The sequence below is a fragment of the Oncorhynchus gorbuscha genome, linkage group LG13 (genome assembly GCF_021184085.1).
Source record: "Oncorhynchus gorbuscha isolate QuinsamMale2020 ecotype Even-year linkage group LG13, OgorEven_v1.0, whole genome shotgun sequence".
Classification (NCBI taxonomy): domain Eukaryota; kingdom Metazoa; phylum Chordata; class Actinopteri; order Salmoniformes; family Salmonidae; genus Oncorhynchus; species Oncorhynchus gorbuscha.
Genome location: NC_060185.1, coordinates 70,516,587 through 70,531,668, shown reverse-complemented (window position 1 = coordinate 70,531,668; position 15,082 = coordinate 70,516,587). Strand labels below are relative to the sequence as shown.

The window sequence follows — 15,082 nt, the reverse complement described above, 5'->3', positions numbered from 1 at the left end:
GGTCGAGTCAGGAGTCCTCTGAAACATGACTCGCCAAACCGCGCTACTTAACCACAGTCCGCTTAACCCAGAAGCCAGCCACACCAATGTGTCGGAGGAAACACCTGTAGGACTCCCAATCAAGGCCGGTTGTGATACAGCCTGGGATCTAACCCAGGTCTGTAGTGATGCCTCTAGCACTGCAATGCAGTTCCTTAGACCTCTTTGCCACTCGGGAGACCCCCAAAGTTCTCTTAAACATAGTTTTTAGCCGATGGTCTGTGCTACTGAGTTAATGAAGGAAAACAACATGGCTTGTTTGTTCCTTATCCCCTCCCCCTGTATCACTCCTGTTGCAGTAGTTTGATCAAATCAAATGTTATTGGTCACATACACATGGTTAGCAGATGTTAGTGTGAGTGTAGCAAAATGCTTGTGCTTCTAGTTCTGACCGTGCAGTAATATCTAACAAGTAATCTAACAATTTCACAACAACTACCTTATACACACAAGTGTAAAAGAAGGAATAAGAATATGTACATATAAATATATGAATGTGCTATGGCCGAACAGCATAGGCAAGATGCAGCAGATGGTATAGAGTACAGTATATACATATGAGATGAGTAATGTAGGGTATGTAAACATGATATAAAGTGGCATTGTTTAAAGTGACTTGTGATACATTTATTACATCCAATTTTGAATTATTAAAGTGGCTAGAGATTTGAGGCAGTATTTTGGCAGCAGCCACTCAATGTTAGTGGTGGCTGTTTAACAGTCTAATGGCCTTGAGATAGAAGCTGTTTTTCAGTCTCTCGGTCTGAGCTTTGATGCACCTGTACTGACCTCGCCTTCTGGATGATAGCGGGGTGAACAGGCAGTGGCTCGGGTGGTTGTTGTCCTTGATGATCTCTTTGGCCTTCCTGTGACATTGGTGGTGTAGGTGTCCTGGAGGGCAGGTAGTTTGCCCCCGGTGATGCGTTGTGCAGACCTCACTTCCCTCTGGAGAGTTTTACGGTTGTGGGCGGTGCAGTTTCCATACCAGGCGGTGATACAGCCCAACAGGATGCTCTTGATTGTGAATCTGTAAAGGTTTGTGAGTGTTTTTGGTGACAATCCGAATTTCTTTAGCCTCCTGAGGTTGAAGAGGCGGTGTTGCAGAGGCGCTCTTCACCACGCTGTCTGTGTGGGGGGACCATTTCAGTTTGTCCGTGATGTGTATGTCGAGGAACTTAACTTTACATCTTCTCCACCACAGTCCCATTGATGTGGATAGGGGGTGCTCCCTCTGCTATTTCCTGAAGTCCACAATCATCTCCTTTGTTTTGTTGATGTTGAGTGTGAGGTTATTTTCCTGACACCACACTCCGAGGGCCCTCACCTCCTCCCTTGTAGGCCGTCTCGTCGCCGTTGTTGGTAATCAAGCCTACCACTGTAGTGTCGTCTGCAAACTTGATGATTGAGTTGGAGGCGTGCATGGCCACGCAGTCATGGGTGAGGGAGTACAGGAGAGGGCTGAGAACGCGCCCTTGTGGGGCCCCATTGTTGAGGATCATCCATCGTGGTGGAGATGTTGTTTCCTACCCTCACCACCTGGGGGCGGCCCGTCAGAAAGTCCAGGACCCAGTTGCACAGGGCAGGGTCGAGACCCAGGGTCTCGAGCTTAATGACGAGTTTGGAGGGTACTATCGTGTTGAATACTGAGCTGTAATCGATGAACATCATTCTTACATATTTATTCCTTTTATCCAGATGGGTTAGGGCAGTGTGCAGTGTGATTGCGATTGCGTCGTCTATGTATCTATTGGGGCGGTAAGCAAATTGGAGTGGGTCTAGGGTGTCAGGTAGATATGGTCCTTGACTAGTCTCTCAAAGCACTTCATGAGGACGGAAGTGAGTGCTACAAGACGATAGTCGTTTAGCTCAGTTACCTTAGCTTTCTTGGGAACAGGAACAATGGTGTCCCTCTTGAAGCATGTGGGAATAGTAGCAGACTGGGATAGGGATTGATTGAATATGTCCGTAAACACACCAGCCAGCTGGTCTGCGCATGCTCTGAGGACACGGCTGGGGATGCCGTCTGCGCCTGCAGCCTTGCGAGGGTTAACACGTTAGCTGCGGTGAAGGAGAGCACACAGGTTTTGGTAGCGGGCCGCGTCAATGGCACTGTATTTTCCTCAAAGTGAGTTATGAAGTTGTTTAGTTTGTCTGGGAGCAAGACATCTGTGTCCGCGACGGGGCTGGTTTTCTTTTTGTAATCCGCGATTGACAGTAGACCCAGCCACATACGCCTCGTGTCTGAGTCGTTGAATTGCAACTGTACTTTGTCTCCATACTGATGCTTAGCTTGTTTGATTGCCTTGCGGAGGGAATAGCTACTCTGTTTGTATTCGGTCATGTTTCCGGTATACTTGCCATGATTAAAAGCAGTGGTTTGTGCTTTCAGTTTTGCATGAATGCTCCCATCAATCCACGGTTTCTGGGTGTGGAAGGTTTTAATAGTCACCGTGGGTACAACATCACCGATGCCCTTGCTAATAAATACCGAATCAGCGTATACATCAATTTTGTTGTCTGAGGCTATCTGGAACATATCCCATTCCACGTGATTGCTTCAATCTTGAAGCGTGGAATCAGATTGGTCGGACCAGCATTGAAAAGACCAGAGCATGGGCGTTTCCTGTTTTAGTTTATGTCTATAGGCTGGGACCAACAAAATGGAGTCGTGGTCAGATTTGCCAAAAGGAGGGCGCGGGGGGACTTTGTATGTGTCACGGAAGTTAGAGTAGCAATGATCCAGAATTTTGCCAGCACGGGTCGAGCATTCGATATGCTGATAAAATTTAGGGAGCCTTGTTTTAAGATTAGCCTTGTTAAAAATTCCCAGCTACAAAAAATGCAGCCTCAGGATATGTGGTTTCCAGTTCACATAGAGTCCAATGAAGTTCTTTTAGGGCCGTCGAGGTGTCTGCTTGGGGGGGGGGGGGTATACACGGCTGTGATTATAATCGAAGAGATTTCTCTTGGTGGATAATGCGGTCGGTGTTTGATTGTAAGGAATTCTAGGTCAGGTGAACAAAAGGACTTTAGTTCCTGTATGTTGTTATGATCACACCACGACTCGTTAATCATAAGGCATACAATAATCCCACACCCTTCTTACCAGAGAGATGTTTGTTTCTGTCGGCGCGATGCGTGAAGAAACCGGGTGGTTGTACCGACTCTGATAATGTATTCCGAGTGAGCCATTTTTCCGTGAAACAGAGAATATTACAATATCTGATGTCTCTCTGGAAGGCAACCCTTGCTCGAATTTTGTCTACCTAGTATACTCGTGGGCGGTGTGCCTGTCTACGGAGCCTGACCAGAAGACCGCTCCGTCGCCCCTTCTGCGGCGCCGTTGTTTTGGGTCACCTACTGGGATCCGATCCATTGTCCTGGGTGGTGGTCCAAACAGAGGATCCGCTTCGGGAAAGTCGTATTCCGGGTTGTAATGTTGGTAAGTTGACGTTGCTCTTATATCCAATAGTTCCTCCTGGCTGTATGTAATAAGACTTAAGATTTCCTGGGGTAACAGTGTAAGAAATATTAAATCAAAATACAAAATACTGCATAGTTTCCTAATAACGAAGTGTTCATCATCATGATGATGATGATAGGGTTTCGTCTCCTTGATAATGTCTGTGTATCTCCTTGATTATGTCTGTGTTCTATGCGCTACCCGAGATGGGTTCCATTTGGTCAAACTACAGCAATCACTGTCCATTGCCTTACCCCGTACATAAACGGACCAGGGAATCAGCTAGGTCCAAACTCTACTACATAAAAGAAGGCCTTCTGTCATCCCATGACGTTAGTGTAGCTTGCTTCACTTTTGATCACTTGTATTGTCTGTCTGCCCCTACTGCCACCAACTCTCATTCACGCGTCAGTCAAGACCTTCAGAGTATTTAGAAGGGTAGAATAAACAGTGTGTGTGTGTGTGTATGTGTGTGTGTGTGTACGCGTGTGTGTGTACGCGTGTGTGTGTACGCGTGTGTGTGTACGCATGTGTGTGTACCCGTGTGTGTGTGTGTACGTACACACGCGAATGCACGTGTGTGGTGTGTGTGTTTTTGAAGTGAATCCAATGCATCCTGGCTCTCTCTGTTGAAACAGGCCTCAGTGTCCGACTCTCAGGCTGGCACCCAGTCTACACTGGACCCAAACACTCCACTGCCCACAGGCTGCCAACAGGGGCTCTTTGTGATGCCAAAGTGTGTGTGTGTCTGTTTCTGTGTGTATGCCATCATCAGCATTGACACACAACCCATCAATGACTGGATGTGTGTGCGCGTGTGTTTGTGTAGACCTACAGGCTTAGCCTTTATTTGTGTGTGTGTGTGTGTGTGTGTGTGTGTGTGTGTGTGTGTGTGTGTGTGTGTGTGTGTGTGTGTGTGTGTGTGTGTGTGTGTGTGTGTGTGTGTGTGTGTGTGTGTGTGTGTGTGTGTGTGTGTGTGTGTGTGTGTGTGTGTGTGTGTCATTCCGAATGAGCATGGTCTGCACCAGGCAAGGCTTTATGAGGTTCCTATTACCTTAGGTATGACACATGATCCACCCTGTCGGCTCTCCTCAGGGTCAAGTCAGGGCACTTTGATTGAACTCTTCAAGCTCTTGTACCCTGAAATGAACTGTCTCTAGGGTAAATCCATTAGAATTCAAAAACGTTTTGACAGCACCCCGTTTGATTTTAAACTAAACCTTCCATACATATTTGCCCATTGTAGAAGAGGTCAGAAAGTGACTTTTTGGACCCGAAAGGACAAAACATTCACGAGATAGAGGTGCTCAACGTTTTGCAAACACCACCCTACCATGAGACATCCATGTCTTCATCACTGGAAGAGATTGAGATATGAGACGGTTGAGACTGGTATCATTTGAAAGCTGACAAACAGCGCTGTCAAACTATTGTATCATTTCTGGGATTTAAAATGAAATAAAAAACAATCCATACTTTTTTTAACCTTTTAACATCAATTAACTAAAAATGGTAGGCATGACCAGGGATGTTCTTGTGATAAGTGTGTGAATTAGACAATTTTATTGTCCTGCTAAGCATTCAAAATATAATGAGTACTTATTGGTGTCAGGGAAAATGTATGGAGTAAAAAGTACATCATTTTCTTTAAGAATGTAGTTAAGTAAAGTAAAAGTAGTCAAAAATATGAATAGTCAAGTACAGATACTCCCAAAAACTACTTAAGTAGTACTTTCAAGTACTTTTACTTCAGTACTTTACATCACTGCAGACATGACCATTTATGTTGACATTCGATGGTGGGTGGACCGACGGTCATCTTTGTGGTAGTAATTAGAAGGTAAAATTTCAATGAAATGTACCTTTCAATGGTGTACCAGTCAAATTGTTTACATTCTGTAAGTTCAATAATTGTTGCTTTGTAATTCTGTTATAAGTAAAGGTAGACCTACCAATTAGTTTGTGTTTTTAAAGATATCAAGTTTGTTTATGAATTATTAAGTGAATTACAGAAAAATCTGGAATCAAATTACTGCAAAGAAATTTGCTACAATCATAGTAGTCACAAACCACTGTTGGGTCACCTGCTACTGTCCTCCCTTCCACTGCCATACTGTTATGTTCAGCTCATAACTATTTTCTTTGTATTTCTGTTATCTGGTGGTCAAAGCAAGACTATGAAAACAGTCTGGACAACTTCTCCCTCTCACTTTTTTCTTCTCTCTCTCTCTCTCTCTCTCTCTCCAGTTAATACCACCTCTCCCTGCTCTTCCTGACACCTACCACCTACCCTCTTTCCATTTACTGTAACCAGCAGCCGTACCCACTGAGCACCGGCTGACAATGGACATCCGTGGATGTTGAAAAGTGGTTGAAATTTGGTCAGTCTGCCCAGGCCAAACCAAATCTGAACCAATCATAGACGTCGATGTTTCACAAGTTTGGACAGTACAGGACACTACACTTATAGTAGATCACAATAGAGAACAGTACAGTAAAGGAAAGTAGAGTACATTATAGTACTGTACAGTATAGTTCAGTATAGTAGAGCACACTAGAACAGAGTACAGTATAATGTACTGAACTCTACTGTGCTGTGTTGTTCAGTGCTCTACTGTGCTCTACAGTGATGTCCAAACTTGTGAAACATAGACGTTTATGATTGGTTCAGATTGTTTCAAATGTGGTCTTTTTTGGGAGCGGAGTCCATTACAATAAATGCCAGTGTTTAGAATATGCAAAATAAATCTGCAAAATAAGGATATTCCATATTACTACGTTCGTTTACCTATTCGGGATACATCACCATGAAGAGAATGACATTCATATCCATAGTTATGCATTTGTGTACAGTACAGATCAGGGACCCATGATGTAATCAAATCAAATCAAATCAAATCAAATCAAATTTATTTATATAGCCCTTCGTACATCAGCTGATATCTCAAAGTGCTGTACAGAAACCCAGCCTAAAACCCCAAACAGCAAACAATGCAGGTGTAAAAGCACGGTGGCTAGGAAAAACTCCCTAGAAAGGCCAAAACCTAGGAAGAAACCTAGAGAGGAACCGGGCTATGTGGGGTGGCCAGTCCTCTTCTGGCTGTGCCGGGTAGAGATTATAACAGAACATGACCAAGATGTTCAAATGTTCATAAATGACCAGCATGGTCAAATAATAATAAGGCAGAACAGTTGAAACTGGAGCAGCAGCACAGTCAGATGGACTGGGGACAGCAAGGAGCCATCATGTCAGGTAGTCCTGGGGCACGGTCCTAGGGCTCAGGTCCTCCGAGAGAGAGAAAGAAAGAGAGAATTAGAGAGAGCATATGTGGGGTGGCCAGTCCTCTTCTGGCTGTGCCAGGTGGAGATTATAACAGAACGTGGCCAAGATGTTCAAATGTTCATAAATGACCAGCATGGTTGAATAATAGTAAGGCAGAACAGTTGAAACTGGAGCAGGAGCATGGCCAGGTGGACTGGGGACAGCAAGGAGTCCTCATGTCAGGTAGTCCTGGGACATGGTCCTAGGGCCCAGGCCAGTTGAAACTGGAGCAGCAGCATGGCCAGGTGGACTGGGGACAGCAAGGAGTCATCATGTCAGGTAGTCCTGGGGCATGGTTCTAGGGCTCAGGTCCTCCGAGAGAGAGAAAGAAAGAGAGAAGGAGAGAATTAGAGAATGCACACTTAGATTTACACAGGACACCGAATAGGACAGGAGAAGTACTCCAGATAAACAAACTGACCCTAGCCCCCGACACATAAACTACTGCAGCATAAATACTGGAGGCTGAGACAGGAGGGGTCAGGAGACACTGTGGCCCCATCCGAGACACCCCGGACAGGGCCAAACAGGAAGGATATAACCCCACCCACTTTGCCAAAGCACAGCCCCCACACCACTAGAGGGAAATCTTCAACCACCAACTTACCATCCTGAGACAAGGCCGAGTATAGCCCACAAAGATCTCCGACACGGTACAACCCAAGGGGTGGGGGGGGGGAACCCAGACAGGCCGACCACAACAGTGAATCAACCCACCCAGGTGACGCATCCCCCCCCAGGGACGGCACGAGAGAGCCCCAGCAAGCCAGTGACTCAGCCCCCGTAACAGGGTTAGAGGCAATCCCGTTACCGGGTGTAAATCCACTTCACCTACTGTAGATCAATAACCAAAATATTTATTTTTGCAAACTCAAGGTGTCTTTCTTTCAGCAGATGTTTTTGAATCTTAATTGGGAGAAGATATTTAACAGAGTTTCTGGAAAACCCGGTCACATAAAACACTTAGGGAGATTTTACAGTAATTCTGTTACCAAACTTTGCATTTGCACAGTTCTTCCAGTAAATGTGTTTTTGTGAAAGTCCTTGTGCATAGAATTGTATGGTTTGTTAAACTTTGAAATCAATGTTTTTTGTTTGGCGTACATTTTAAAATGAAAAATCTGAGTCAAAGCGTAATCCCGGGAACCGTGGAATTGCCCTTATGGTCTTATCAACTTGGAATTGTCCTACATTCATTAATGAAGCACTCTCGTTCAGTTGTCTCTGTAAGAGGCTTGGTCCGTAGTCGAACAGGTCTTGAGAAAAATGTCATTGAAAGCAAGTAGTAAATACAACCCAGTAGTAAACAAAACACAGGGTTACAACACTGGGTCATTTTGATACGGCAGGAGGTAAACACGTCCTGGGTCATTTTGATACGGCAGGAGGTAAACATGTCCTGGGTCATTTTGATACGGCAGGAGGTAAACACGTCCTGGGTCATTTTGATACGGCAGGAGGTAAACATGTCCTGGGTCATTTTGATACGGCAGGAGGTAAACACGTCTTGGGTCATTTTGATACGGCAGGAGGTAAACACATCCTGGGTCATTTTGATACGGCAGGAGGTAAACACGCCCTGGGTCATTTTGATACGGCAGGAGGTAAACACGTCAAGGATCATTTTGATACGGCAGGAGGTAAACACGTCCTGGGTTATTTTGATACGGAAGGGGGTAAACACATCCTGGGCCATTTTGATACGGAAGGGGGTAAACACATCCTGGGTCATTTTGATACGGAAGGGGGTAAACACATCCTGGGTCATTTTGATACGGAAGGGGTAAACACATCCTGGGCCATTTTGATACGGAAGGGGGTAAACACATCCTGGGTCATTTTGATACGGCAGGAGGTAAACACGCCCTGGCTCATTTTGATACGGCAGGAGGTAAACACGCCCTGGGTCATTTTGATATGGCAGGAGGTAAACACGCCCTGGGTCATTTTGATATGGCAGGAGGTAAACACGCCCTGGGTCATTTTGATACGGAAAGAGGTAAACACGTCCTGTCAACGCAATTGCAAGGGCTCTGCAACTGAATGCACTTGTTCAACCCTGACAGTCTGGCAACTGTTACAACAACTGTGTTACATGGTTTGGTGCGCAGCCCAGGTGATAGAGAACCCCTAATAGATGCTCAGCAGCCTTCCTTCACTCACCTCAATGGAGTAAGTGGACTGATGCCATGGTCTGGTGAGCAGACAAAAGCACACAGGCAGACTTGTATTGTCCCAGACAGAGTAAAAGAGAATTCACATTTAAGATCAATAGGCTAGAAAAAGCGGTGGGAGTCCATCTCATGCCAAGTCAAAGAGGTTTTTGGAGCTCACTACTCAAAGCGTTCTGGCTCAGAATGGGTAGTGAATCTCTAGGCCTCTGTCTAATAGAGTGACTAAGTACTGCAATACGTCAGTCCTCGTGTCATGTGGGGACACCACTTTTTCTCCTGGAAATATTAGGTCCAATGTTTATTTTTAGGCTTTACTGGATCTGAAGTTACTTTAAATATGGTTCTTATTTTGTTAAATTAATTCAGGGACGTCTCCACTTCATACAATGTTCTCATTGTGTAAATGTTGTTTCAATAGTCTGAGCACTTTCCCAGGTTCATTTTAGGTCTGTAGATCAGTGTCCCAAAGATGGCGGGTCACAGCCAACTCTTAAGCGGTTGCGGTTCAAGATAAGCCTGATATCAGGCAGATCAATTCTGTGCTCCAATATTTGTCTGATCTCAGTTTAGTTCTTCATTGGGATAAGGCTAGAATGAGCCTCTCTAACTCCTGTCCTGGAGAGCTGCTGGGTGAGTACAGGCTTTTGTTCCCGTCCAGTGGTAACACATCGGTATTCAAATCAAATCAAATCAAATTTATTTATATAGCCCTTCGTACATCAGCTGATATCTCAAAGTGCTGCACAGAAACCCAGCCTAAAACCCCAAACAACAAGCAATGCAGGTGTAGAAGCACGGTGGCTAGGAAAAACTCCCTAGAAAGGCCAAAACCTAGGAAGAAACCTAGAGAGGAACCAGGCTATGTGGGGTGGCCAGTCCTCTTCTGGCTGTGCCGGGTGGAGATTATAACAGAACTTGGCCAAGATGTTCAAATGTTCATAAATGACCAGCATGGTCGAATAATAACAAGGCAGAACAGTTGAAACTGGAGCAGCAGCACAGTCAGGTGGACCGGGGACAGCAAGGAGTCATCATGTCAGGTAGTCCTGGGGCACGGTCCTAGGGCTCAGGTCCTCAGAGAGAGAGAAAGAAAGAGAGAATTAGAGAGAGCATATGTGGGGAGGCCCGTCCTCTTCTGGCTGTGCCGGGTGGAGATTATAACAGAACATGGCCAAGATGTTCAAATGTTCATAAATGACCAGCATGGTCGAATAATAACAAGGCAGAACAGTTGAAACTGGAGCAGCAGCACAGTCAGGTGGACCGGGGACAGCAAGGAGTCATCATGTCAGGTAGTCCTGGGGCACGGTCCTAGGGCTCAGGTCCTCAGAGAGAGAGAAAGAAAGAGAGAATTAGAGTGAGCATATGTGGGGAGGCCCGTCCTCTTCTGGCTGTGCCGGGTGGAGATTATAACAGAACATGGCCAAGATGTTCAAATGTTCATAAATGACCAGCATGGTCGAATAATAGTAAGGCAGAACAGTTGAAACTGGAGCAGCAGCATGGCCAGGTGGACTGGGGACAGCAAGGAGTCATCATGTCAGGTAGTCCTGGGGCATGGTCCTAGGGCTCAGGTCCTCCGAGAGAGAGAAAGAAAGAAGGAGAGAATTAACAACCCGACCCTAGCCCCCCTACACAAACTACTGCAGCATAAATACTGGAGGCTGAGACAGGAGGGGACAGGAGACACTGTGGCCCCATCCGAGGACACCCCCAGACAGGGCCAAACAGGAAAGATATAACCCCACCCACCTTGCCAAAGCACAGCCCCCACACCACTAGAGGGATATCTTCAACCACCAACTTACCATCCTGAGACTAGGCTGAGTATAGCCCACAAAGATCTCCGCCACGGCACAGCCCAAGTGTGGGGGTGGGGGGTTGGGGCAACCCAGACAGGATGACCACAACAGTGAATCAACCCACTCAGGTGACGCACCCCCTGCAGGGACGGCATGAGAGAGCCCCAGTAAGCCAGTGACTCAGCCCCTGTAATAGGGTTAGAGGCAGAGAATCCCAGTGGAAAGAGGGGAACTGGCCAGGCAGAGACAGCAAGGGCGGTTCGTTGCTCCAGAGCCTTTCCGTTCACCTTCCCACTCCTGGGCCAGACTACACTCAATCATATGACCCACTGAAGAGATGAGTCTTCAGTAAAGACTTAAAGGTTGAGACCGAGTTTGCTTCTCTGACATGGGTAGGCAGACCGTTCCATAAAAATGGAGCTCTATAGGAGAAAGCCCTGCCTCCAGCTGTTTGCTTAGAAATTCTTGGGACAATTAGGAGGCCTGCGTCTTGTGACCGTAGCGTACGTTTAGGTATGTACGGCAGGACCAAATCAGAGAGATAGGTAGGAGCAAGCCCATGTAATGCTTTGTAGGTTAGCAGTAAAACCTTGAAATCAGCCCTTGCTTTGACAGGAAGCCAGTGTAGAGAGGCTAGCACTGGAGTAATATGATCAAATTTTTTGGTTCTAGTCAGGATTTTAGCAGCCGTATTTAGCACTAACTGAAGTTTATTTAGTGCTTTATCCGGGTAGCCGGAAAGTAGAGCATTGCAGTAGTCTAACCTAGAAGTGACAAAAGCATGGATTAATTTTTCTGCATCATTTTTGGTCAGAAAGTTTCTGATTTTTGCAATATTACGTAGATGGAAAAAAGCTGTCCTCGAAATGGTCTTGATATGTTCTTCAAAAGAGAGATCAGGGTCCAGAGTAACGCCGTGGTCCTTCACAGTTTTATTTGAGACGACTGTACAACCATTAAGATTAATTGTCAGATTCAACAGAAGATCTCTTTATTTCTTGGGACCTAGAACAAGCATCTCTGTTTTGTCCGAGTTTAATAGTCGAAAGTTTGCAGCCATCCACTTCCTTATGTCTGAAACACATGCTTCTAGCGAGGGCAATTTTGGGGCTTCACCATGTTTCATTGAAATGTACGGCTGTGTGTCATCCGCATAGCAGTGAAAGTTAACATTATGTTTTCGAATAACATCCCCAAGAGGTAAAATGTATAGTGAAAACAATAGTGGTCCTAAAACGGAACCTTGAGGAATACCGAAATTTACAGTTGATTTGTCAGAGGACAAACCATTCACAGAGACAAACTGATATCTGTCCGACAGATAAGATCTAAACCAGGCCAGAACATGTCCGTGTAGACCAATTTGGGTTTCCAATCTCTCCAAAAGAATGTGGTGATCGATGGTATCAAAAGCCGCACTAAGGTCTAGGAGCACTAGGACAGATGCAGAGCCTCGATGCCATTAAAATGTCATTTACCACCTTCACAAGTGCCGTCTCAGTGCTATGATGGGGTCTAAAACCAGACTGAAGCATTTCGTATACATTGTTTGTCTTCAGGAAAGCAGTGAGTTGCTGCGCAACAGCCTTCTCTAAAATTTTTGAGAGGAATGGAAGATTCGATATAGGCCGATAGTTTTTTATATTTTCTGGGTCAAGGTTTGGCTTTTTCAAGAGAGGCTTTATTACTGCCACTTTTAGTGAGTTTGGTACACATCCAGTGGATAGAGAGCCATTTATTATGTTCAACATAGGAGGGCCAAGCACAGGAAGCAGCTCTTTCAGTAGTTTAGTTGGAATAGGGTCCAGTATGCAGCTTGAAGGTTTAGAGGCCATGATTATTTTCATCATTGTGTCAAGAGATATAGTACTAAAACACTTGAGCGTCTCTCTTGATCCTAGGTCCTGGCAGAGTTGTGCAGACTCAGGACAATTGAGGTTTGGAGGAATACGCAGGTTTAAAGAGGAGTCCGTAATTTGCTTTCTAATAATCATAATCTTTTCCTCAAAGAAGTTCATGAATTTATCACTGCTAAAGTGAAAGTCATCCTCTCTTGGGGAATGCTGCTTTTTAGTTAGCTTTGCGACAGTATCAAAAAGGAATTTCGGATTGTTCTTATTTTCCTCAATTAAGTTAGAAAAATAGGATGATCGAGCAGCAGTAAGGGCTCTTCGGTACTGCACGGTACCGTCTTTCCAAGCTAGTCGGAAGACTTCCAGTTTGGTGTGGCGCCATTTCCGTTCCAATTTTCTGGAAGCTTGCTTCAGAGCTCGGGTATTTTCTGTGTACCAGGGAGCTAGTTTCTTATGAGAAATGTTTTTAGTTTTTAGGGGTGCAACTGCATCTAGGGTATTGTGCAAGATTAAATTGAGATCCTCAGTTAGGTGGTTAACTGATTTTTGTCCTCTGGCGTCCTTGGGTAGGCAGAGGGAGTCTGGAAGGGCATCAAGGAATCTTTGTGTTGTCTGTGAATTTATAGCACGACTTTTGATGGTCCTTGGTTGGGGTCTGAGCAGATTATTTGTTGCAATTGCAAACATAATAAAATTGTGGTCTGATAGTCCAGGATTATGAGGAAAAACATTAAGATCCACAACATTTATTCCATGGGACAAAACTAGGTCCAGCGTATGACTGTGACAGTGAGTGGGTCCAGAGACATGTTGGACAAAACCCACTGAGTCGATGATGGCTCCGAAAGCCTTTTGGAGTGGGTCTGTGGACTTTTCCATGTGAATATTAAAGTCACCAAAGATTAGAATATTATCTGCTATGACTACAAGGTCCGATAGGAATTTCAGGGAACTCAGTGAGAAACGCTGTATATGGCCCAGGAGGCCTGTTAACAGTAGCTATAAAAAGTGATTGAGTAGGCTGCATAGATTTCATGACTAGAAGCTCAAAAGACGAAAACATCATTTTTTTTTTGTAAATTGAAATTTGCTGTCGTAAATGTTAGCAACACCTCCGCCTTTGCGGGATGCACGGGGGATATGGTCACTAGTGTAGCCAGGAGGTGAGGCCTCATTTAAAACAGTAAATTCATATTCCAACACTGCTCTCCGGGATAGGAGTTGGAGGACCCTGGGCTAGAAAGACTGTTTTATCCCATGGTACAAGGGACTTTGGGGGAACCACCACTGCTGTAGAACACAAAAAATTCTAACCGTGTTGTTGTCTTTCTGTGTTCTCTCCTAGCCACATGAAAGGGCATCCATGATGCGGAGCTAACACCACCTCGTGCCTGCAGGAAGAGACGTGGCTGCCAAATTATCCCCAGTCAACACATGGCGGCATTAGGGGTAAGCCAAGACAATCACCCTCCATGAATGGAGTTTCATGTCTCGGCCTCTGTCTGTCTGTCTGTCTGTCTGTCTGTCTGTCTGTCTGTCTGTCTGTCTGTCTGTCTGTCTGTCTGTCTGTCTGTCTGTCTGTCTGTCTGTCTGTCTGTCTGTCTGTCTGTCTGTCTGTCTGTCTGTCTGTCTGTCTGTCTGTCTGTCTGTCTGTCTGTCTGTCTGTCTGTCTGTCTGTCTGTCTGTCTGTCTGTCTGTCTGTCTGTCTGTCTGTCTGTCTGTCTGTCTGTCTGTCTGTCTGTCTGTCTGACTGACTGACTGACTGACTGACTGACTGACTGACTGACTGACTGACTGACTGACTGACTGACTGACTGACTGACTGACTGACTGACTGACTGACTGACTGACTGACTGACTGACTGACTGACTGACTGCTTGTTTCCCTGCCTGCCTGTCTCTGTCTGTCTGTTTTTCTCTCTCAACAGTGCCTTGAGTAAGTGTTCACACCCCTTGACTTTTTCACGTTTTGTTGTTACAGCCTGAATTTAAAAGAGATTGAGATTTTCTGTAGCTGGCCTACAAACAATAGCCCATAATATCCAAGTACAATTGTGTTTTTAGACATTTTTTACAAATAAATAATAAATGAAAAACTGAAATGTCTTGAGTCAATAAGTATTCAACTCCTTTGTTATGGCAAGTCTAAATACGTTCTGGAGTTAAAATGTGCTTAACAAGTCACGTAATATTACATGGACTCACTTTGTGTGCAATAATAGTGTTTAACATGATTTTTGAATGACTACCTCATCTCTGTACCCCACCCATACAATTGTCTGTAAGGTCCCTCAGTCGAGCACTGAATTTCAAACCCACATTCAACCACAAAGGACAAGGAGGATTTCCAGTGTCTCACAAAGAAGGGCCCCTATTGGTAGATGGGTAAAAATGTAAAAAGCATATATGGAATATCCCTTTGAGCATGG

General features: G+C 45.1%; 1 protein-coding gene across 2 annotated transcripts in view; it reads left to right on the top strand.

Moving 5' to 3' along the window:
* LOC123993457 (polycomb group RING finger protein 3-like) overlaps positions 1–15,082 on the top strand; it is a 41,010-nt gene that overhangs the window by 6,570 nt on the left and 19,358 nt on the right. The window contains exons 2-3 of one of the 2 annotated variants that reach the window (XM_046295628.1): positions 3,310–3,481; positions 13,999–14,102. In XM_046295628.1, coding sequence (XP_046151584.1) covers positions 14,088–14,102 — 15 coding nt within the window. In that variant the 5' untranslated portion in view covers positions 3,310–3,481; positions 13,999–14,087. The remainder of the gene's footprint in view (positions 1–3,309; positions 3,482–13,998; positions 14,103–15,082) is intronic. The other variant, XM_046295627.1, reaches the window with a different exon arrangement.